Source organism: Macrobrachium rosenbergii, chromosome 58 (assembly GCF_040412425.1).
Source record: "Macrobrachium rosenbergii isolate ZJJX-2024 chromosome 58, ASM4041242v1, whole genome shotgun sequence".
Taxonomy (NCBI): Eukaryota; Metazoa; Arthropoda; class Malacostraca; order Decapoda; family Palaemonidae; genus Macrobrachium; species Macrobrachium rosenbergii.
Window position 1 is genome coordinate 5,325,784 of NC_089798.1, and position 24,431 is coordinate 5,350,214.

The following is a 24,431-nucleotide window of genomic DNA, read 5'->3' on the forward strand; positions in this document are numbered from 1 at the left end:
AAACACGTGTGTTCATCGTCCATCGGAGTGGACAAGACAACAAGAGCATCTCGTTTTCTTTCTCTAAAGGAACGCGATTTCAACCATGCAATATTTCCGTCTGTTTCTCCCTAACCATTGTTGTCTTGATGTATGTACAATCACCACTACTTGCATTGCCATGCAATCATTCTAATCATGTACTCATAATGTTCCAATGAATCTTCTGTATCAAACTGCGTGTATGTTTCTGTTTGTGAAGACGCCAAATGTCTCACCACTCTGATGGACGACGAACACACAAACATACACGTGTTTGGAAGAGACGGCGTCAGGCTCTTACAATCTCAGAAATTCTTTAGTCACTTTGTCGTAATTTTTGCAGTTTTATATTAGCCGTTACATAAAGTTTTATATATGAAAATGTGCACAATTTCATGTAGAATACAACAATAAATAACTCATGGTTGTAGCTTTTATCAGTTTTGAAATATTTTCATATAAATCACAATAAATGCCAAAATTTCAACCTTCAGTCAACTTTGACTCGACCAAAATGGTAAAAAAATGCAATTGTAAGCTAAAACTCTTACATTATATAATATTCAATCATTTACCTTCATTTTGCAACAAACGTGAAGTCTCTAGCACAATATTTCGATTTATGGTGAATTTTTGAAAATACTTTTTCCTTACGCCGGCCTGCGCTAACTCTGCTGAAAATCTCAGAAATTCTTCAGTCACTTTGTTGTAATTTTTGCACCATTTTATATTAGCCGTTACATAAAGTTTTATATATGAAAATGTGTGCAATTTCATGTAGAATACAACAAAAATAACTCATGGTTGTAGCTTTTATTAGTTTTGAAATATTTTCATATAAATCACAATAAGTGCCGAAATTTCAACTTTCGGTCAACTTTGACTCGACTGAAATGGTCGAAAAATGCAATTGTAAGCTAAAACTCTTACATTCTAGTAATATTCAATCATTTACCTTCATTTTGCAAGAAACAAGAAGTCTCTAGCACAATATTTCGATTTATGGTGCTTTTTGATAAAAAATTTTTCAATACGTCCGCGCGCGCTAACTGCTGAAAATCTCAGAAATTCTTTAGTCATTTTGTCATAATTTTTGCACCATTTTATATTAGTCGTTACATAAAGTTTTATATATGAAAATGTGCACAATTTCATGTAAAATACAACAAAAAATAATTCATGGTTGTACCTTTAATCAGTTTCGAAATATTATTATATAAATCACGATAAGTGCCAAAATTTCAACCTTCGGTCAACTTTGACTCGACTGAAATGGTCGAAAAATGCAATTGTAAGCTAAAAATCTTACATTCTAGTAATATTCAATCATTTACCTTCATTTTGCAACAAACGAGAAGACTCTAGCAGAATATTTCGATTTATGGTGAATTTTGTAAAAAACTTTTTTCTTATGTCCGCACGTGCTAACTCTGCTGAAAATCTCAGAATTTCTTTAGTTACTTTGTCGTAATTTTTGCACCATTTTATATTAGCCATTACATAAAGTTTTATGTATGAAAATGTGTGCAATTTCAAGTAGAATACAACAAAAAATATCTCATGGTTGTAGCATTTATCAGTTTTGAAATATTTTCATATAAATCACGATAAGTGCCATAATTTCAACCTTTGGTCAACTTTGACTCGACCGAAATGGTAGAAAAATGTAATTGTAAGCTAAAACTCTTACATTCTAGTAATATTCAATAATTTACCTTTATTTTGCAACAAACAGGAAGTCTCTAGCACAATATTTCGATTTATGGTGAATTTTTGAAAAAACTTTTTTTTACTTCCTCGTGTTACGAATTCATGCATCATTTTGTGATAATATTTTCTGTGTTGCTTTGATCGTTTTACAATTTTTTATATACCAAAATCATCCCAATTTAGTGTACAACACAACGAAAAAAAAATAACTCATTAGCTTTGACCGTTTTGCTCACAGAGCAATTTGTATACAATTATATATGAAATTTTTTTTCGCGCTGTCATATAATCCAATATTTATATAAGATAATGATATTTTTTTCATTTCTGATGGCTGTATACTAAACTTCAGGCAATGTGAAAAAAGGAGCCAAAAATGAACTCTCAATCTTAAAAACTAAGCGTGCTGTGATTTTTTGAAAAAAAAAATTCCTTTCCACTTCGGTGCTAACTCTCAAACCGCGCCGGCATACGGCAGACACTTTTGTAAATAGAGGCTCGGCGTTTAAGGGTTAATAACTATGTAGAATTTAAAGAAATTTGTTTATCACTCTGGGAACCAGTAAATAAGACTGACAGTTTATATAAAATAACTAGATTTCTTAACCCGCAATATAAAACAATTGCTAATTTGTGCATAGCGTGGAGAATGCAATAGAGAAAATAACAGAAGACTTAATGAAGACAGGCATTACTATAGGAGATAAGACTCAGTTTGGGGATAGTGCCCATAACTTAGTTGAGCTAAGACATGTTTTAAATTACTTGTCATTTGGAACAATATATAATGCCCTTGGAAAAGAGGAAAAGAAGGCTTTCTGAAAAATAAAACTTGATCCCCAGAAAACAAGCCTTCAAAAAAAAGTTATGTATACCTTAGTTTTACCAGACCACTGAACTGATTAACAGCTCTCCTAGGGCTGGCCCGAAGGATTAGACTTAATTTACGTGGCTAAGAACCAATTGGTTACTTAGCACCGGGACCTACAGCTTATTGTGGAATCCGAACCACATTACAGCGAGAAATTAATTTCTATCACCAGAAATAAATTCCTCTGACTCTTCATCAGCCGGCCGGGGGAATTGAACTCCGGCCCATCAAGTGACAGTCTGAAGCTCTACCGACTCAGCCAACGAAGGGCTAACAAGCCTTCAAATATGAAGACAATGAGAGAAGAAATCCAAAGGAAAGAGATAAATCTATCCAAGGAATTCGTGGGAACAAAAGAAGCACAAAATGAAAGGAAAGTCAAAAATAATAATCCTACTGTTAAAATGAATAATACGTTCTATGATAATTCCAGACAAGTAGGAAATAGACCAAATACCTTCCAAGGGAAATATACCCAAAATACTAAAAGAAAATGGAATCCAGATCAGAAAGGAAGAAACAATCAAACAAAGAGTGGACCTCACAAACCTTATAGATATGGTCAAAACTCAAACACAAATAATTCAACCCAAGTGAACTATTCCGCTCAAGGGGCGAGACCAAAGACAGCCTGTGAAAACTGCGGGTATACAAATAATTTTACAAATGAGTGTAGAAAACCTAGAATCTGCACGGGTTGTAAGAAAGTAAGGCACAACAAATGGTGGCAGCGGTGTGCCACTAACAAAGCTTCCCTGTGGAACATCATTTTCAAGTGGAAATGTTCTAGACAGATCATCATCAATTCTCACCTGAAAATTGCAATTTGTCAAAAAGTTCTGTATAAAGCTAGGTAAATGTCCACAGATGCTGTTGTTTTGTAAAGTTTTTAATATAGCATACCTCCATGTAGTATCGTATGCCTTTCAATGTCAAAAAAGACAGCTACAGTAATTTGTTTTCGTTCAAAACTTCTGTGTATATGGTCTTCTAAGTTACAAATCTAATGTAGATCTGTTACACTGTGACCCAAACTGAGTGGGAGTTAAAATTTTATTTTCTTGAATGTGCCATGTTAGTCAAGCATTTAACACCTTTTCTAACCAATTTGCATAAGCAGCTTGTTAAAGAAATTGGTCTGTAATTATTTACATTACTGGGATCCTTTCCAGGTTTGGGGATAGGAATTAGTATAGATTTACGCCATTCATCTGGAAATAAATTTCGAAGCCATCAATGATTATAAAACTCTAATAAGTATGACTTTGCCAAAAGTGCTAAGTGGCAGTCTCAAAACAAATATTGTCACCTCCAAGAGCAGATTTATTGCTGTTCCAGACAGCATATTCCAACTCTGACATATTAAATTTTCTATTATAATATATATCTTCTACTGTTTTAGAATTTATTGTTATTAATTCTATCTTACTTTTTTTGTGCGGAAGTGTTCATCTAAATTTTTATCACTACTTACATTTACTGAATTTTCTCCCATTATATTACTTATTTCTTCTGGATCAAGTGTTCTTTTCCCATCTTTTAATATGTCATGTCTAGGTGGTTTAACATGGATACCGTTTATTTTCCTGAATTTTTCCAATATTTTTTGTATGAGAGTACTATTAGAGAGATCTGATACGTATTTCCTCCATGAAATGATTCTTCCTTGAATTACTTCTTTTTTAAATTTTGCAGATATTTTGTTGCTACTAATAATACAGTCATTTCTTTTAAAGTTCTTTCTAATATCGGTAATTTCTTATTCATTTTACTGAACTTTCTATTCAAATTATCTAATCGTCTCCCTATTGAGTGTTTTATATTTATTAATTCTGTTAACTTATCAGACCACCATGGAACTTTGTGTTTTGTTGGATGGGGTTTTAACTTTGGTATTGCTTTATCAGCAGCATTTTTAATGAAATCAACAAGAAATTTACTAGTTTCATTATGGTCTTTTAAATATTCAAATGGTGGGATATTTCTAGTGTGCATTTCATATCGCTCCCAATCTGCTTTATAAATGTTATAGTGAGGGACATGTTTTGTAGGATTATTTTGTAATAAGGAAATTAATATTGGAAAATGATCACTGGTGTGCAAGTCATCAACTGCACTCCAATCCAATCTGTCAACTATACTTGTTCTACATAAAGTTAAGTCTACTGAGGAAAATGTTCCTTGTTCTTTTGAAAAATATGTGCTAATTTCGTCATCATTTATACAACACATGTCGTTTGAATCCATGAACTCTTCTATTTTACTATTTTGAGTTTGTACAATTACAGTCCCATATTGGGTTGTGAGCATTAAAATCACTTACTATTAATGTAGATTTCCTGGTATTGCTAAGTAAATCTTGAAGTTTATCAATGTCGCAATTTTTTTAGGTTGGTTATGTTATAAATTATGTAATTATCATTTTTTATTCTATTTTCATACTTGATATTTGCAAGTCAGTAAAATTTACAGGTACTCTGTCATAGCATACTTTGTTATGTACCATCACTCAAAAATGTTTTGCAACACACTTCAAAGCTTTTCAGACAACAGCTTATAATAGCGACATCTGGCGCTATTTGGCAACTTGGTTGTAAGCGCATGAAACAACTGAACACTAGTGGTGGGTCCGAGAAATTACCTGCAGTTTCCCTTAACAGGGCTTTTTCTAATACTGCTTACTGTTGTCATACTTTACTTAATTAAAGGATGTTACTATAATACTTCAGAGGTCATCGCTGTTCTTATGTTTTAATATCTTCATCTTCAACTACCATCACTATCGTTGTTTTATCTCCTTCATATGTGTGAACTTTGTAGACATAGGCCTACGACTGTTATAAGTTCAACTATTAGCCTTATTAACATCAACAAATACAATTTTTGTAAAGATCTGCTTGCACATTATTATTAATAAAATTTTTGAATGACTAATCCTATGTATATTGTGAACTAGTGAAACTTAACCCTTTAACGCCGAAGCCCTATTTACAAAAACGTCTCCCATATGCCAGCGGCGTTCAGTGAGATAGCGCCGAAGCGGAAAAAAAGTTTTTTCAAAAAATCACAGCACGCTTAGTTTTTAAGATTAAGAGTTCATTTTTGGCTCCTTTTTTTTGTCATTGCCTGAAGTTTAGTATGCAACCATTAGAAATGAAAAAATATCATTATCATATATAAATATTGGAATATATGACAGCGAAAAAAAAACTCGTATATAATTGTATACAAATCACGCTGTAAGCAAAACGGTTAAAGCTAATGAGTTAATTTTTTTAGTTGTATTGTACACTAAATTGCGATGATTTTGGTATATAACAAATTTTAAAACGATCAAAGCAACACAGAGAAAATATTATCACAAAATGATGTGTGAATTAAGTAACACGCGGACGTAAAAAATGTTTTTTCAAAAATTCACCATAAATCAAAATATTGTGCTAGAGACTTCCCGTTTGTTGAAAAATCAAGCTAATTGATTGAATATTACTAGACTGTAAGTGTTTTAGCTTACAATTGCAGTTTTCGACCATTTCGGTCGAGTTAAAGTTGACAGAAAGTCAAATTTTTCTATTTATCGTGATTTATATGGAAATATTTCAAAACTGATAAAAGCTACAACCTTGAGTTATTTTTAGTTGTATTGTACATGAAATTGCGCACATTTTCATATATAAAACTTTATGTAACGACTAATATAAAGCGGTGCAAATATTACGACAACAAGACGAAAGAATTTCTGAGATGTTCGGCGAGTTACGCGCATGAGCGTAAGGAAAATGTTTTTTTAAATTCACCATAAATCGAAATATTGTGCAAGAGACTTCCAATTTATTGCAAAATGAAGGTTAAACGATTGAATATTACTAGAATGTAAGAGTTTTAGCTTACAATTGCGTTTTTACCATTTCGGTCGAGTTAAAGTTGACCGAAGGTTGAAATTTTGGCAGTTATCGTGATTTATGTGAAAATATTTCAAAACTGATAAAAGCTACAACCATGAGCTATTTTCTGTTGTATTCTACATGAAATTGCACACATTTTCATATATAAAAGTTTATGTAACGACTAATGTAAAACGATGCAAACATTACGACAACATGACGAAAGAATTTCTGAAATGTTAGAAAGCAGAGTTACATACGCAGACGTAAGAAAAAATTTTTTTCAGAAATTCACCATAAATCGAAATATTGTGCTAGAGACTTCCAGTTTGTTGCAAAATGAAGGTACATGATTGAATATTACTAGAATGTAAGAGTTTTAGCTTATAATTGCATTTTTACCATTTTAAATCGAGTTAAAGTTGACCGAAGGTTGAAATTTTGGCAGTTATCGTGATTTATATGAAAATATTTCAAAACTGATAAAAGCTACAACCATGAGTTATTTTCTGTTGTATTCTACATGAAATTGCGCACATTTTTATATATAAAACTTTATGTAACGACTAATATAAAACAGTGCAAACATTACGACAACGTGATGAAAGAATTTCTGGCACGGACGTAAGGAAAAAGTTTTTCAAAAAATTCACCATAAATCGAAATATTGTGCTAGAGACTTCTAATTGGTTGCAAAATGAAGGTAAATGATTGAATATTACTAGATCGTAAGAGTTTTAGCTTAAAATTGCGTTTTTACCATTTCAGTCGAGTCAAAGTTGACCGAAGGTTGAAATTTTGGCAGTTATCGTGGTTTATATGAAAATATTTCCAAAACTGATAAAGCTACAACCATGGGTTGTATTTTGCTGTATTGTACATGAAATTGCGCACATTTTCATATATAAAACTTTATGTAACAGCTAATATAGAACAGTGCAAAAATTACGACAAAATGACGAAAGAATTTATGAAATTTTCGCTGAGTTACCGCTCGTGCGTAAGAAAAAAAGTTTTTTTTCAAAAATTCACCATAAATCGAAATATTGTGCTAGAGACTTCCAATTTGTTGCAAAATGAAGGTACATGATTGAATATTACTAGAATGTAAGAGTTTTAGCTTACAATTGCGTTTTTCGACCATTTCGGTCGAGTCAAAGTTGAAATTTTTTGTAGTCGACGTACGGTATGTCCACTTGGCACCCAACAGACAATTTTAGTCGACGTATGATACGTCCAATAGGCGTTTAAGGGTTAATATAAAATATACTGAACTAGACTAACAGATTTCACGTCTATTTTTGTAATACAAAGAATATGATCGCGTGCGCACACACACACACACATATATATATATATAATATATATTTCTGGATCGGGTCCCGTGTCAGCTGGTGAAAAAGTCCATTCAGCACTTATTTCTAGGTAATTCCGTTGCTAGATACCAGAGAAAGCTAAATGAAATGCTGGAGTTACTACCCCCAGAGCGAGCTCCATTAGATGGAGTCGTGTATGGAAAAGGGTGAACTACAAAAACACGGAACCTTATCCTATAGAGATCCCAAAGTCAAAAGTCCCACAGAGAGGTGCCGTTACAAACCCATGCACCACTCGCGGACAGTACACAAATCACCGCTAGCCGCATTCCATTTCAGCAAGCACCTATGGTCACACGTGTTTTCGTTGTGCTTTTTATCTTGTGCTTATTTGCATCATTATGGCATCCTCACAAGGTCTTTCTTCATCTAAGTTGAGTACCAGTGTTTCGTTTTTTTATTTGAGGCGATTGAGGCTCCTTATTTCCCTTTAGTTTAGTAATTAAAGGGATTTATAACGCCCGTCTCGATCTCCTCTCGCGGCCTCATGTGACCTCCATGCGTGGTTCGTGAACTTGGGTCGCCTTGTTTTTCGATCTTTCTCACTGTTCCTCTTCATGTTTAGGGTATTTTTCTTATTCGTGAAGTCTAATTAGTGATTTTGATTGATTGACTTTCGTATCCCTTTGCTTCGAGAGTGAAGGCTGGTGTTTAGACTTCGGGCTACCCCCTCGGGCCTATTCGCCTCTTATCACTTCCTTAACATGCCTTATATTTGCCCTTCACTTCTCTTAGCTTCTGGGAATTTTATTTACGTTGGTACTGTTAAGATTTTTTGTTTAATCTTTGCCCTTGTGTTCGGATGCATTTGATATTTGTTGATTATTATGGATATTTCTTTTGTTAGAGGGCGGCCATTTCCCTTCACGTCCACATCGGGTTGGGTATGGTCCTCCTCTTATTTGTTTTGTTGATTATTTTATCCATTTATCATGGGTTGGTTGTTAGCTTTAGTATTACCTTTTTGGGGCGTTAGGCTATTGCCCCCCCTTTTCCATGAAAAAGGGGGTGGTCGATCATTCTTTCGTTCACATGCCCTTCATTGTGTTTTGTGTACGTTTTTTCCAATGCGCTCTCCTTAAGTTTTGACTAGGTCTTTTCATCTTGTTTTCCCTTCCCTGTTTCGGCTTTTGCGTAGGCTAATAAGCCTCTTGTTTAAGCTGAAATAGCAAGGGATCTCATGTAATTCCCCTCTCCCTGTTTCAGCTTTTCGCTTAGGCTAATAAGCCTCTTGGTTAAGCTGGGATAGCGAGGGACATCACGTAGCCTACCCTAATTTGGTCATTTCTTAAGGTTAGTTTCCAGTTATTGGTTATGTCGACACACCCTTTCCCCTTCCCCCTCCCGAGTGCTCTCTCTCCCCTTGATTCGTTTTCAGTCTTGTTAACTTATCAAGGCTTGGGAGCATTCCTTTCCTTTTAGCCTATAGCCTGTGTCCCCTTCCTCTCCATTGTTTGGCCTTTCCTTGGTACGGTCTCTGACTTTACCAGCCTATACCCCCTCCTGGGTCTGCTGGTGGCCGGGAGAGCTTCCCCCTCTCCCGTCCACCATCTTTGGCCTTCTTTGCCTCCTTCCCCACCCCTCCCCTTCTGACCATGGAGGTTGTTCCTCTCCCTCTTCTGCTTCTCTCGCGCTTGCTGAGTAGCGTCTCAGTCAGCGAGTGGATGTGAGGACCCGGAGCGCCCGGATTGTGCATTCCCACTCTCTGGTCGCTCCTTTGCGGTTCTTCCTCCTGGTCTTTTCATCCCTCCCCTCCGTACGTCATCTCCAGCGTGTCGTTTAATTTGGCGACACTCCGGTTTAGTCCTATTCTCGTGGCCAGTTAGTGTTTTCCACCTGACTGTCTTCGTGTCCGGACCTTTGACGTTCCCTGACTTTAGCTAACTGCTGTCTGTTATCGAGGCGCATTCCTTGCTTCCCGCTCCGGCGGGTCTAGTGTTTACCGGTCTTCCGTTATCACTAGTTTTATTTCATTCTTAGTTGCCAGGAATGCGCTTACTCCGGACAGTTTTAACCTTCCCATTTAATTTTGTATCCGTCACTTACTTTTAAGGCATGTTACTCCGGCTAGTTCCGGTATATTTATTATATTATGTTTATTTTGTATGAGATTTTATTTTAATCCGGTTACCTCCCGGATCCTTCCGGCTGGTTTCACGGCTTTATATACCAATGTGTTGCTCCGGCACACTACTCCGGCACCTTACACGGTGTACTCATAATCTCATACTTTTACAGGTGGTACGCTGCCAAGAACAGGGGTGCTCCGCAGCCCTCCATCAGGCCAGCGGCCACGAAGTTTGTCGGTCCCACTCCGGATGTGCGGTCCACGTAGGGGATCTCATTGTTTGGCACCCTGACGGATGTGATGTTTGCTTTGCTCTTTACGAGCAAGCTATCGATGATTCGGTAGGTTGTCATGCATCTTTCCTTTTTTAGCCAAACTGTATTTTATATTTTATCGATTTCCCCGCCTTGGTAAACCGCACAATAATGTTTCTCTTCCGCAGGCTGACCGCAAGTCTCGTGATGCTTCGCTTCAGGCCCTTAAAGTCTGGGTTAGCGGCTTTGGACGCAACGTAGGAGCTGGCAATCCATATATACTCTCGAAGGACATTTGCAATGTCCTTTTTCCCGGCGCTTGGATCACAGCTTCAGTCACCGACGATGTTGCTGCTCCGTTGATTGCCGGGATTCGGGAGTTGACCCAGCCCTCTCCAGACGGTTCGTCCCTGAGCAGTGGCGTTTCGGAAGGCGCGGCGGATCTTGACCTCGGCCTTGAATCTCCGAGCATTGTCCCGGAGCATCAAGCAGGTAAGGGGGTAAGTGAGGCAGGTTCTTCACTGTTTAGCTCTCCTTCTTCCTCCATTTCTTCTTTTGAAGGTTTCCCTAAATCTTCATACCTTACGGGCTTGTCTGGATCTATTGTCCCGAAGGTGAAGTCCGTCAGGAAGAAAACCTTACCTCCTCCGGCAGGTCGATCTGAGGTTCCTCCAGCGGCGGCGGCATCGGGCGGCGAGGCCCGTTCCGTCGACGAGTACAGCCTCCCCCTCCGGGTCACAAGCGGAGTCTCAGTCGCGTCAAGTGGTTCCCCCTCCTCCTTCTTTGGATACGATTCCTTTCTTTGAGCAATTCCTTGAGAGAATCGACGCGAGATTTGAGAGGATCGACGCGAGGGTAGACAGCAAGCTGTCTGGTCTTGCTAATTCTTTTCAGTCTCTTTCGGAGAAGGTGGAATCACAACAGGAATTCATCCAAGGACTGCCCGACGGTGGATCTCGTTCAAGGTCTCATTCTGTTCCTGACCCTTCCACTCTCCCTCCCTTCGATCTGGGGAATCCTTGGCGTCTGGCCCTTTATGCTCCCGAGTACGAAGGTACTCTCACCATAGAGGGTTTGGGCACAAGGAGAGTGGAAGAGTTGGAGTTCTATCCTCCCGGACCTGACATCAGGTTTTGCCAGACTGAAGGGGAGGGTTTGGAACAGGTCTGATAAAGTCCCTAAGGAGACCGTTATCTATCCTAGGGACCAAGCCCAGTCGTCTTTGATGAGGACTCTTACGGAGTGGCAAGCGGAGAACACTAAGCTTACACCAGCCAAGGGAGTGTTCACTATGTTCACTCTCAGTGATGTTCTCCTTCCTCCTTGCACTTCGAAAGTGGCCTCTCTGACTAGTCAGGCTTGCTTTGAAGGTAAACCCTCCCTCATCTCCGGGAGACGGACCCGACATCTCTCGTCTTTCCCGGGGGCACCGAATTCTGGAAGGGAGCCCCTAATACGTTTACAGTGACTCGGCTTGACCCAGACTGCGCTTCTGATCTGTTCAGTGAGCAGCTCCCTAAGATCCCGGAGTCGCTCTGAAAGCAGAGGCTGATACTAAGGATAGGCTCGCCAGGTCTTTGAACTCTTTAACTTTAGCAGAAGCAACTTCTTTGGTCTATAGGGAAGATTCATTGTTCCAGGTCTTGACGAAATCTCTCTTGGCGAGTTTTCAACAAGACCTGTTTGACTTTATGACTGCCCGACTGGCCTGCCGGAAGCATATCTTTTCAGCAGCAACAGTTCGGCATGAACCAAATAAGCTTTCTGAAGAGTTCGATCTGGGAGCTAATCTTTTCCCACAAGAAGAAGTTGATGCAGTCTTATCTGAGGTGGCTAGGGTCAATCAGAGTCTCCGTTCTCGTTGGGGTCTGCCCTATAAACGGAAGCAGTCTGATCTTGCCAGCCTTCCCAAAGTCCAGCAAGAAATTTAAACATTTCAAACGCCTCCCAGCTCAGTCCTTGGTCCAGGTTCCCTTACAAGATCAGCCTTCAACCTCTTCCTCCCAACCTCCGCCTCAGTATGTCCTGGTGAACCCGGCACATCAGTCTCTGGCTGCCCCCTCCTATGTCTCCTCCCAGCTTTCAATCCTGCATATGAAAGTCAGGGGAAATTTCGCTCTAGGCAGTCAACCAGAGGCAACAAGCCCCATGGCTATGGTAGGGGAAGAGGGGAGCCCCCGCTCCTCTCCCAGGAACAGAGGAGGTAGAGGCTCCAGAGGGGGAAGTAAACACAGGACCGATGACATACATCCTGTGGGCGGGAGGCTGTACCACTTTCGAGCTCGGTGGACCTTCTGTCCCTGAGCTCAGAGTATAGTTTCCAAGGGCCTAGGTTGGAGTTGGATCGACAATCCCCTCCACCAGTCAAGTTTTATCAGGCTACGACCAAGGATCTCAAGGACTTTGTGGAAGATCTTCTACAGAAACAGGCTATAAGGAAAGTGAGGACTCTGAAGTTCCATGGCAGGCTCTTCAGTGTTCCCAAGAAGGGTTCCGACAAACGGAGAGTAATTCTGAACTTGTCCCGTCTGAATTCCTACATTCGTTGCGACAAGTTTCGGATGCTTACAGTCTCCCAAGTTCGGACCCTACTGCCCCTTGGAGCCGTAACCACTTTCTAGATCTTTCCGACGCCTATTATCACGTCCCGGTTGCGAAAGGTTCTCCCCCTTTCTGGGGTTCAGGCTCGGAAGGCAGGCATATTCCTTCAAGGTGATGCCTTTGGCCTCAACATAGCCCCAAGGATTTTTACCAAGTTGACAGACACGGTCGTACAGCAACTCCGGTCTCAAGGGATTACGCTGGCTGCGTATCTAGACGACTGGATCATCTGGGCATCCAGCGTCGAGGAATGCCGGAGGGTTACATCCGTGGTGGTCGACTTTCTAGAATCTTTGGGCTTTCGTGTAAACAGGGAGAAGTCCCGCCTGGTTCCGAGCAGTTGTTTTCAATGGCTAGGAATCCAGTGGGATCTGACTTCTCACAAGCTCTCTCTTCCTCCTCCCAAAAGGAAAGAGATAGCCAGAGCAACCAGACAGTTTCTCAAGTCCAAACGAGCCTCTCGACGGGCCCAAGAAAGAGTTTTGGGCTCCCTTCAGTTCGCTTCAGTGACAGATCTGTTGCTGAAGGTAAAACTGAAAGATGTCAACAGAGTGTGGCGGAGTCGAGCAAATATCAGCCTCAGAGACAAGGTGTCTCTGATTCCTCTCATCTTGAAAAAGAGACTCCGGCCTTGGTCGACTGTCAAGAGCCTGTCCAAGTCAGTCCCCCTGCAATTTCCTCCTCCGGCGTTGGTTATCCACACAGGCGCCTCCCTAAGCGGGTGGGGAGGATATTCTCAACACCAAGAAGTGCAGGGGACTTGGTCCCCCATGTTCCGCCAGTTCCATATAAACGTTCTGGAGGCCATGGCAGTCTTCCTTACTTTGAAGAAGCTTCTTCCCCCCAAGAAGATTCATATAAGGCTGGTTCTGGACAGCGCCACGATAGTCCACTGCAAAAACAGGGGAGGTTCAAAATCGAGCCGGATCAACCAGGTAATGATTGCACTTTTCTCCTTGGCGTGCAAGAACAAGTGGCACCTGTCTGCCACTCATCTTGCAGGGGTCCGGAACGTCGTAGCGGATTCTCATTCAAGGACAACTCCCCTCGAGTCGGAGTGGTCACTAGACAGAGCCTCATTCAATTGGATCTGCAACCAAGTTCCAGGCCTGGAGGTAGATTTGTTCGCAACCAAGCTCAACAACAAGCTTCCTCATTACGTAGCTCCCAACCTGGACCCTCAAGCTCTTTTCACGGACGCAATGTCATTGGACTGGAACAGGTGGAAGAAGATTTATCTGTTCCCTCCAGTAAACTTGTTGTTAAAGGTCCTTCACAAACTCAGGACATTCAAGGGTCAAGTAGCTCTAGTGGCTCCCTACTGGCCAAAGAGCAGCTGGTTTCCACTTCTGCTGGAACTGAAACTTCGCCACATCCAAATCCCCAGTCCAAAACTCACACAAGTAGTACAAACTCAGACTGTGTCAGCTTCCTCAAAAATTATAAAATGCCCTGGCTTTGTGGACTTTATGAAATTTGCGGCTCAAAGGGATGCTAACGTTGATCCTGTCAATACCATGTTCTTGGAATCAGATAAGCGGGTCTCCACTCTTCGGCAGTACGACTCAGCAATTAAGAAGCTAGCACTCTTTTTGAAAGAATCTGAGGCTACAGTAATGACCATAAATTTGGCAATCTCCTTTTTAGATCACTATTTGAGAAGGGTTTAGCCTCTAGTACTGTTACTACAGTCAAGTCGGCTTTACGAAAAGTATTTTTGTATGGTTTCAAAATTGACCTCACAGATCCTTACTTTTTTCCATCCCTAAGGCCTGTGCACGACTGAGACCAGTAATCCGTCCACATACGGTTTCCTGGTTTTTGAATGACGTGTTGAAGTTAGCCTCAGATATCGATAATCAGTCTTGTCCCTACCTTTCCTTATTGAGGAAAAAAGTATATCTTAGTTTAACCAGACCACTGAGCTGATTAACAGCTCTCCTAGGGCTGGCCCGAAGGATTAGATTTATTTTTACGTGGCTAAGAACCAATTGGTTACCTAGCAACGGGACCTACAGCTTATTGTGGAATCCGAACCACATTATAGCGAGAAATGAATTTCTATCACCAGAAACAAATTCCTCTTGTTCTTCACTGGCCGGTCGGAGATTCGAACTCGCGACCAATGGAGTGGTAGCTGAGAACGGAACCCGCTCACCCAGCAAGGAACTTCCCTCCGAAAACATTGTTCTTAGTTAGCCTAGCTTCGGGTGCTAGAATTTCAGAGCTGTCTGCACTCTCTAGGGAGCCCAACCATGTCGACTTCCTTCCATCAGGGGAGGTTTTGCTGATTCCTCACCCTAAATTCCTGGCCAAAAATGAAGATCCGCAGAATAGGTGGTCGCCTTGGAAAATTCTCCCCTTCCTCAAGACCTGTCCCTGTGTCCAGTTCATACACTTTGAGGGCTTATTTAGACAGGTCCTCTCACATCTCATCTGGGCCTCTCTTTATCAGGGAAGGGGGTAATATCTCTATGTCTGCTATTAGACAACAAATCCTTTACTTTATCAAGCAGGCTAACCTGACTCAGTTCCAAGAGTTCATGATATTAGAGCTGTGGCCACCTCCATTAACTACTTCCATTACATGAATTTCACGGATCTTACCAAATACACTGGTTGGAAGTCACCCTTGGTTTTCAAACGTCACTATTTGAAATCCTTAGAAGCTCTTAAATTCTCAGCAGTCGCGGCAGGGAATGTTGTCCCTCCCTCTGGTACCCTTTCTGATTCCTAGTCAATTCTTCCTCCACTGCCTCAGTTATCCCCTTACAGTCATTTCAGTCAGGCTTGCCTTGACTTTCTCACCTGACCGTGTTATCTGTATTTATTAGTCTAAATGACACATTTATGTTATTATGTTTTCAATTTTGTATAGTTATTTTGTTTAAGTATATTTTTTATATTGTCATGTTAATTTTAAGCTAACATCAGTTTCATTTGTACATTATTGTTATTATTGCTAGCAATTAAAAGTTTTTTGGTGGACCTTTGGTCTTCTGTTCCCCCACATTTTGTTATCTCTTGCAGTTTAAGAATGATATTTATTTCTCTGTTAATTTTTTCACCGGCTGACACAGGACCCGATCCAGAAAAGGGATTTTGACGAGGAAAATCTATTTCTGGAGAGGGGACCGTGTCACCCGTGACCCACCTCTGTCATGTGTCGTGTCCCCCCCATAGTAAACATCATTCTGGTGGGGTGATGCTTTCATGGAATGCGGCTAGCGGTGATTTGTGTACTGTCCGCGAGTGGTGCATGGGTTTGTAATGGCACCTCTCTGTGGGACTTTTGACTTTGGGATCTCTATAGGATAAGGTTCCGTGTTTTTATAGTTCACCCTTTTCCATACACGACTCCATCTAATGGAGCTCGCTCTGGGGTAGTAACTCCAGCATTTCATTTAGCTTTCTCTGGTATCTAGCAACGGAATTACCTAGAAATAAGTGCTGAATGGACTTTTTCACCGGGTGACACAGTCCCCTCTCCAGAAATAGATTTTTCCTTTGTCAAAATCCCTTATATATTATATATATATATAATACATATACATATAATGCCGTTATCATGTGTAATTTCTCATTTCTTTCATTGCTACTTAGGCCTATCATTTTGATGCCTCTTATGAAGTTAACTGAATACATAATGCCTATTTTTGTATTTCTTATTATCTAAGTTTCTAAAGAATTAAAATTAGCAAGAAGTTCAACATTAATTTAGTTATTGCTAAATGCCAGTACTGAAGACGACTACCATGCTCATCAGTGGAGAATGTCTCCTCCTCATCGCAAAAGATGACTCTTACAGAAATCATCGGCCATTGGATTATATTATAACGCAAACCCTAGCCTCTATTCTTTGTGTTTCACTGATATGAAGTGTTTCTTGGCAGGAGTATGATGAAATATCATCTTGGTCTCATGTAGCCTGTTAGGAATGGTTTGAGCAGCAACTTGAAGGGAAAGCGTAATGTTCTCTCTTCATAGCAACACTGGTTGTCAGGGGAGTTAGGCGGAGCTCCTTCAGTGATCATCTGATGCTGAGCCTTAACAGTAGTGCAACAATGGGGTCATCCTCTACTTTTTATAACGAATTTATTATATTTCCTCATTCTCTCTGTTGTTGTATCCCTCTATACATGGTTGTTTTATTTACGCTAAGCTGCCGAACAATATCTACAATAGAGACATTAGTCTTATGCAAGCTAATGGTTGTGGTGCGGCTGAGTCTGCTGACCATCTTATCGGTGCAAGTGACGAGACAGTTTAGTTTAACTTTCCTGCCCGAATGTGGAGTCACATGATAACATACGACGTTATGAGATTTTTTCTTTTTTTGTTTTTGACAATAATTATGGTTGAAATCTTTCTTTATTTATATATAATTTCATTGATGATTATTCATTACTTTATTTGTCAATGAGCTTTTATCTGGATTCAAAATATAGTTTCTTCTTTGACTCTTTTGCCCAATCATCTGAAGTGAAATTTTTCAAAATGTTTCGTCATTTTTCGTAATATGAATTTTTCACTCACCATTCTTTTTTATATTGTTAATCGTATGATTAATAACCAAAGTCGAATAAGAAAATTACATTTCCTTGTAAATATCAAAAGAACAAATTACTGTTAGGTGAACGAAACCTTCGGGAACATATTGCAAAACATTTTTGAGTGACTGTACATATATAGCAGTCCCTAAATTTCCTTCTTCTTCTCTAGATGTAGATACTAAGGTATATTTACCTATTGTTGATATTGTTTTGTTGACATGTTGTAAACATAGTATCATCAGTTCATATTCCTTTAGTAATCGATGTATTTCTCCCAAATGTAGTCTGGTCTGTAGACCATTTACGTTCCACTGTATAATATAATTACTGAAAGTATAACGTTAGTGTGTTCAAGTGTTATTTTCTTTTCGTGGATCACAACTTGCATTTTTTCTAAAATCCTATTTACAACATTTATTTGTTTTTCTTTATAAGACATTAAGTGTCCAATGCACATACAACTCTTTTCGTGAGTGTCTAAACTAATAGTTTCTTTATTTCTGTATCTTATAAAATTTTGTATAGTGTTTGTTAAACTGTCCTTTGTTATGCTTTTGTTTTTGTTGCACAGTTCAACGAAGCATTCATTGCATCCACATGTGTTTTCATGTGTCGTTTTTTTCATTTACTCTTGCTGCACTTATTGTTGGTGACGGAGTAATCTCTTCTCCCATCACATAATCATTCTTGTCAATGGTTTGTTCCTCTACTAATTCTTTGATGTTCTAGGTATCTGTTTCCTTTGGTTTTATTATTACTTTAGGAGACAAAGGTATATTCTTTATTTTTTTTTTATTTATGTTCTTTCTTGGGGTATCCTGCCTTTATTTTAATGGATGTACCTCTAATAATAGTTGGTTTTTGTTGGTCTTGGGTGGAGTTCTCTCAAAAGGACTCTTTTTTTTTCTTTTTTCTTTAGTTTCTAATTCATCATGACTATCTTCTAATATTTCTGTGGTGCTTGTATTATCTCCTAGTGTTTCCATTTCTCTAAATATCTCAAATGAATTTGAGCAAAGATTTGTATACATTTCTTGGTCCTTTGCTATATTAGTTTCTTCTTGCAAAGTGGTTATTTTTCTTTGAGATTGATCTATCAGGGTTTTGTTACTCTTATTTATTTCCATTTTTGTTTCATTGGTTGATCTTATTACTGTAGAGAAAGTTCACTTCTTAGCAGGATCATGCATTCCTCTAACCTTTAATTCTAATTTGGCCTCTTTTATAGGCATTCCTGTCCTTTCCTGAAGTAATTTTAATTCTGTATTGTATATATAATACATACACTCCTTAGATCTTGCATGGTGATTTTGTCCACAGTTAACGCATTTCGGTTCACCACACTTCCACTGTGTGGTATGTTCGTCAGATCAACAATATGCACATATAGATTTATCACAGCAATTTTTCTTTGTATGTCCATACATACTACAGTTCTGGCACTGTAGTGGTTTTGGAACATACGTCTCAGTTCTCTGCTTTGGACCAAGATTTTAATTTTTAAGGGTAATTCATGGCCTTCAAATTTTATCTTTGCTTTTCTCAGTGTTTTTCCATTACTCTACTCTACTGGCTATGTTGTATATTTCGCATCTTGTACGTTGTTGTACCTTTTTTTAAGGGAATCCAGCAATATATTCTTTTCTATTGGTTCATCATTATTAGGGAGTACTATGGTACCTTGTACACTGTTCATATTGTCATGTTTTTTATATGTACTTTTACACTGTCAATATTTTTTATATTTAAGTAATTTTCTGACTGATTTCTTGTTGTGGTTTCTATCCACCACATCTGTTCTTTTACTTGTCTGAATGACATTTCAGTAGTTGAATGTTACTTCAACAAGAAGTTTTCTAATTTCAATGCCGAAATTTTCTTCTCTGTTTCTAAGGTCAGAAATCTTGACCAACTTCCACTCCCAAAAAGGGAGTCGAAGTGAGTCAAGGTTAGGTCAAGATATTTGGGTTTTTTTTGGTTTGCTTTTCACTGGAGCAGTGTAATTACATTTGTATTTTTTTCTGATTTTTCCAGAGAGAGGTTGTCAGCGGAGGTTCCTGCAGTTGCCAACTGTGCCAAGTTGCTACCATCAAAGGGTCCAGGGGTACTTAAATCTTTATCTTTAACGCAACTGAGCATTAAGATTGAAGTGGGGAAAAAAAAAAATATATAAAACTGAAAACCTTAAAAAGATATCATCAGCCTTTCAAGGGGTTTATTCTTCTGCCAATGGCACAAGTGAGAATTGACTCTCAAATGTTCGCGTCCCTACCCTATCCCATAGGGGATGGCACAACATGATTAGAGTGGCCCAAGTGTAAGCCAAACCCGCTTGCTAGGACTGACAATATTACTGGAACACAATCATCCCCACCCTAATCATGTTATGGGCAAACCGGACAGAATGCTGAGAGTCCTATCCCCAGAAACAGAGCCCCCTGGAATCCGTAGTCCAGCCCTAAAGAATAGTTCCGCCCGATATCTCTCAGGTCCGAACATTATCGGGCAGTTGATGGTCCTACCACAGTTCCCACTATTTAGCTTTGGATATAAATCCATTCCCAGCTGTGATATCTTCACCTATTTATCAGGTCCAATAAATTTTAGTAACAGTGGAAAATTCCACAGAATTTAATCCAAACAAATATATAATGGCAGGTGGGATTCTTGGATTTAAACCAGGGAGCAGATTTCTGGGGTTTGAGAGCCCCCTCACCACGTCAAGGTGGTCCCAAATCGAGGGGGCCCCATTGCATAACAACTGTCTGATCTCCCCCCTCCCAAACTCAGAACTTCTCTGTGTGAAGAGAGTGGGGAGAGAAGGATGTTAGGAAGTCGAGAGGGGTGGCAAAATAGCAAAGGTACCAAGTATCCTTTCCAGGGAACCATCACTATCCACAGTTCTTCTTGAAGCTTTGTCAGACACTTCAGAAACTCTGTACATGGTCTTTAGAGGATCCTTACTGCCTACTTGAACTGGGGAGTTCAAAATATCAGTTATGGTTACATTTAAAATTCTCTCAATTAGAATGAGAAACTTGATCACTTACTGAAGCAAAATTTGAGAGGGGTTTTGGATATTTCACACAGAACTTTCATATGAAAAAGGTGTATCATTATTTTTTATATGTATCTACATATATACATATACATGCATATAAATATATATAAATTATATATATGTATATATATATACAGTATATATATGTATATATATGTACACAAACACTTATATAAACACATTCATATCATATATATTTCTCGCAATAATTGAGTTGCTGTGCTAAGAACAAAATAAAGACTTCAAAAGTACTTCCATCCCACAATTAGGCCAAAGTACCTTACCAATTAGAGAAGTCTTCACTTCCTTGGTACAAGAACTTGAAACTTGCATGCTATACAGAGGAAGGTGAAAAACTAATATTGTATCTATGTCCTAACACAACTCTAAACAACTTCATAAAACTGGCAACTGGTGCAGTGACATTCTGAGAACCAGCTTTAAGTGATAAACTTCTGAGATCACCTCGGTAGTTTTTTACATTAAGCCAGCAAACCACCACTGTTGGTTGGTTCCTATGTGCTTACTCCACAAACAGTTGTGGGCAAACTACACTCTTAGTGTTAGGTGCAGAGCTATTTAACCATAAACAGTTAACTAGCTTTCTCTTTTGATTGTTAATCCTTTTCCAAATGGCACTGACTTTTCTTGAAAATGCACCTTACCATGATCATTGTTAATATCTTACTCATTTTAACAGCAGCCACAGTAGAAGTATTGTATACAAAAAAGTACTGATCAACAGATTGATCTTCGACAAAAGGGAGTGAAAGCGGAATATAATGCAAACTATGCATTCCTTAAAAACTAAAGGAGAATCAACCAAATCAGGGTTAAAAACCATAAAGTCCAAAGGCAGAACCAAGACAGAAAACAGCAAATCTACTGACAAAGATGGTGAGGTGATAAATGCCAGAGAAGGAGACATACCAGGGAATGTCAGCAACGATGCCTCGGGATGCTGGTGTTATGTACCAGATGACTGGGTGGGAGAAGGTAGAGCATTCTTGCATGACAACACCATGGAACGAGGACAACTAAAGCTATCTGTACAAAACTTTAAGAGACAATTGCTGAGGAGCAAGAGCCTGTTCTAGCACAAGGCTAGCCTTAACTAGATGAATAAGCTGCAGAAGAGGAAGAGCCGCTAGTACAAATAGGAACATACGTCAAAAGGTGATGAATGGGGGGGTGGGGAACTAAGTAAGAGGGGAGAGTTAAGCTCTGAAATGAAAGACAATACAGTGCGAGGAAATGATTAACAATACAAGTATTGATGCACAGATCAGAAACTACTGAAATAAACGTAATACTATGTGTATAATCTCCATATAACACCAGTTCACCCACATCACTATCACTCATTCCAAAAAAAAGATAATACGTGAGCTGGTAAATGCGAGCACTAAACTCTACCAAATGAATCCTTTGGAAACGTGTCTAATTTGAGCTGTGACAGTTGAAAGAGAGGTGCTGAAGAGCAGAGACCTTGGCCCGAGATACGCCTTGGTTCCCTGTCAGTGGAGACAACCAACTGACACAGGGCAGTCCAGAGGGCGGGATACTGTACAGACAGAAAAAGGCTCAGATACCTTTTCTCTCACAGGGAACAGAAAAAGCTCAATCACTATGGTGGGAACCGTGATCTCCACCCATAACATCTACAATCAAATTTCTTCTAATTAATAAAAGAAGAATATTCCTCAAATTGCCCATCATTATCCTCTTGAACCACGTACAGAGCATAAGAAGGCAAAGCAAGGGGAGTGAGAAAGGAATCAACCTATCAAGCAATGGAGGAGGAGAAGCAACACCGAAAGAAAAAGAAAAAGACTGAGTAGGCTTATGGCTGGCCCTAACAAACTATCTATGTAATCTATGGGCCTCTCACATCTTCTGATACTACACAAGATTATTCATCCTCTCATCAGACCACTCCTTATATTCTTCACAATGAGGAAAAAACCACACTCGTGCCCTAACAGGTAGGCCAACACACACATTGCCATCATGAACAACTGAAACATTTACACAAAACTTGTTTCTATACAGCCTAATGCTTTCATCTCTGCTTGCTGTAGATGACATAATGCAAACACAGAAAACAAGCACAATACCATACAGGAGAAAATAAGCCAGAAATAGTTAAAATTATTACCGCTGATTCACACAATATGCATGAAGACTTCTACCAAGAACGTCAACATTCCAACATTACCTAGTGGGAAACAGGTGATTACAGAGACAGTCCTAGCAGGTCAGTCAAGTGTTATTTTGTTTACTTTCAATACCGATTGCACAAAATGGCACGAAGATATAAGCTACCTTTAACAGTAAGTAAGATTTACTCCAAATAACCTATCTTTGGTAGCTGCTGTGAGTAAATAATTAAATACATGTCCATACTGAAATATTGTTTGATCTCCCTAAGAATTAATTTTGAACTTCAGCACAGTAGTTCTTTTTTAAAATGAATAATGCACATCTACAAACAATATAAAGTAATTTTTTTACTTTAAATTCTATTTGCTTCTAAGAATTCTATTCTCCAGATTCACGTACTCAATAACAGATTAATTTTAACTGAGAAGCATAAAGATTGTGTATTTATGAATATATTTCTTTACTATGATATAAATTCTAAATAGTTTATTCATAAGCCAGGGACAATTAATACCATTAATCTTGCACAAAATTTCTGTTTCAGTAATAAAAGTTTATCAACTTACCTCAAAATAATAAAGGCTATTAAAAAAATGGCACAGGTGGCTATGTTCAATTGGCTGGAATGACTGATACATTAACTGGACACAATCAGGTAATGGGTTAACATTTACATATGGAACACCTCTCTGCTTACTATGGTAACCCACCTGCAGGATAACATTATCAGTTAAGCAAGGGAAAACATAAAACATGTAAATAAATACAAAGGAAGAGGTCAAGATGAGACATCTGAATAGTGAATCCCAAAATCAAACTAGCAGCTCTAATAAAAAAGTTTCAAAAACAGTCATGAATGTTTCTCATTAAAATATCTTTATAAAGCTTCTTCAATATTTCAGGAGAACAATCTAACTTTAATTCAGATATAGAGTAAGTGAAGGTGCTTACATGAGTGATGATATTACTGACAAGTGCTTCCTTTGCCAATCAGAAGTACTTTTCAAAAAGCAATTCTGATTTTTAAACACTGGTCATTACTGTAAATAGTCTTATGCTTTGCTTCAAACTGAGTGATCACATGCATATTTAGTTAAGCAGATCAGCTACCCTAAGATAAACAAAAGGATGTAAAATTAGTAATTAGGGATTATCTAGCCTCATGACTGTTTGAATCACTGACGACAAGCAGCATATTAAAGAATATTTTATAGTTAATATTTTCATACTGAAAGCATGTTAAAACTTGATTTTGCTGCTTAAGGCCAGCTTTATCAAAGCATTACAACAGAACTAAATTTATATCTTAAACAATCAACCACATATTGATTAATACACATTTTAATCTGAATATGTTCTTTCTACAAGGAATTTACTCCAATGAAGTTAAAACTTACAGTATGTCCATGAAACAGAGAGAATGTACTAGCCATCCCCACTTTTAGCTTCAGAGAGAACCTGTCTTATAATCCCCTGGATTGGGACTTTTGATTAACAAATGCCTTACAGTTAACTGAATTATGGAATTATGCAAATAAGACTGCTGAGCAACAGCCACCAAGAAATCATGGTTAAGTCATAATATTTACTGGCATTCCCCGGTTATCGGCGGGGTTCCGTTTCTGAGGGGTGTGATGATAACCGAAAATCAGCTATTTTCGGCGCTTTTTCGGCAATTTTCGGGGGTTATTGGCGCCAAAAAGTGCCGATTTTCTGTTATCGGCGCCTCTGTTAGGTATGTATTGGCGCCAGTACCCAATTACCGGCGCCGATAAGCAGAAATCAGCGATTTTCGGCGCTGAAAATTGCAGATTTTCGTCGGTAGACAAGCGCCATAAAACCGGATCGCTGTTAACCGAGCCTGCCGTT

General features: G+C 38.8%; 1 protein-coding gene across 6 annotated transcripts in view; it reads right to left on the reverse strand.

Annotated features, from left to right (window-relative positions):
- The window catches only part of LOC136837212 (uncharacterized), a 189,832-nt gene that overhangs the window by 28,115 nt on the left and 137,286 nt on the right, over window positions 1-24,431 (reverse strand). For 5 of the 6 annotated variants that reach the window (XM_067101889.1, XM_067101886.1, XM_067101888.1 and 2 more), the window contains exon 4: window positions 23,129-23,272. The exons of the other annotated variant lie outside the window; for it this stretch is intronic. In XM_067101889.1, the coding sequence (XP_066957990.1) occupies window positions 23,129-23,272 (144 nt within the window). The remainder of the gene's footprint in view (window positions 1-23,128; window positions 23,273-24,431) is intronic. 6 annotated transcript variants of the gene reach the window in all.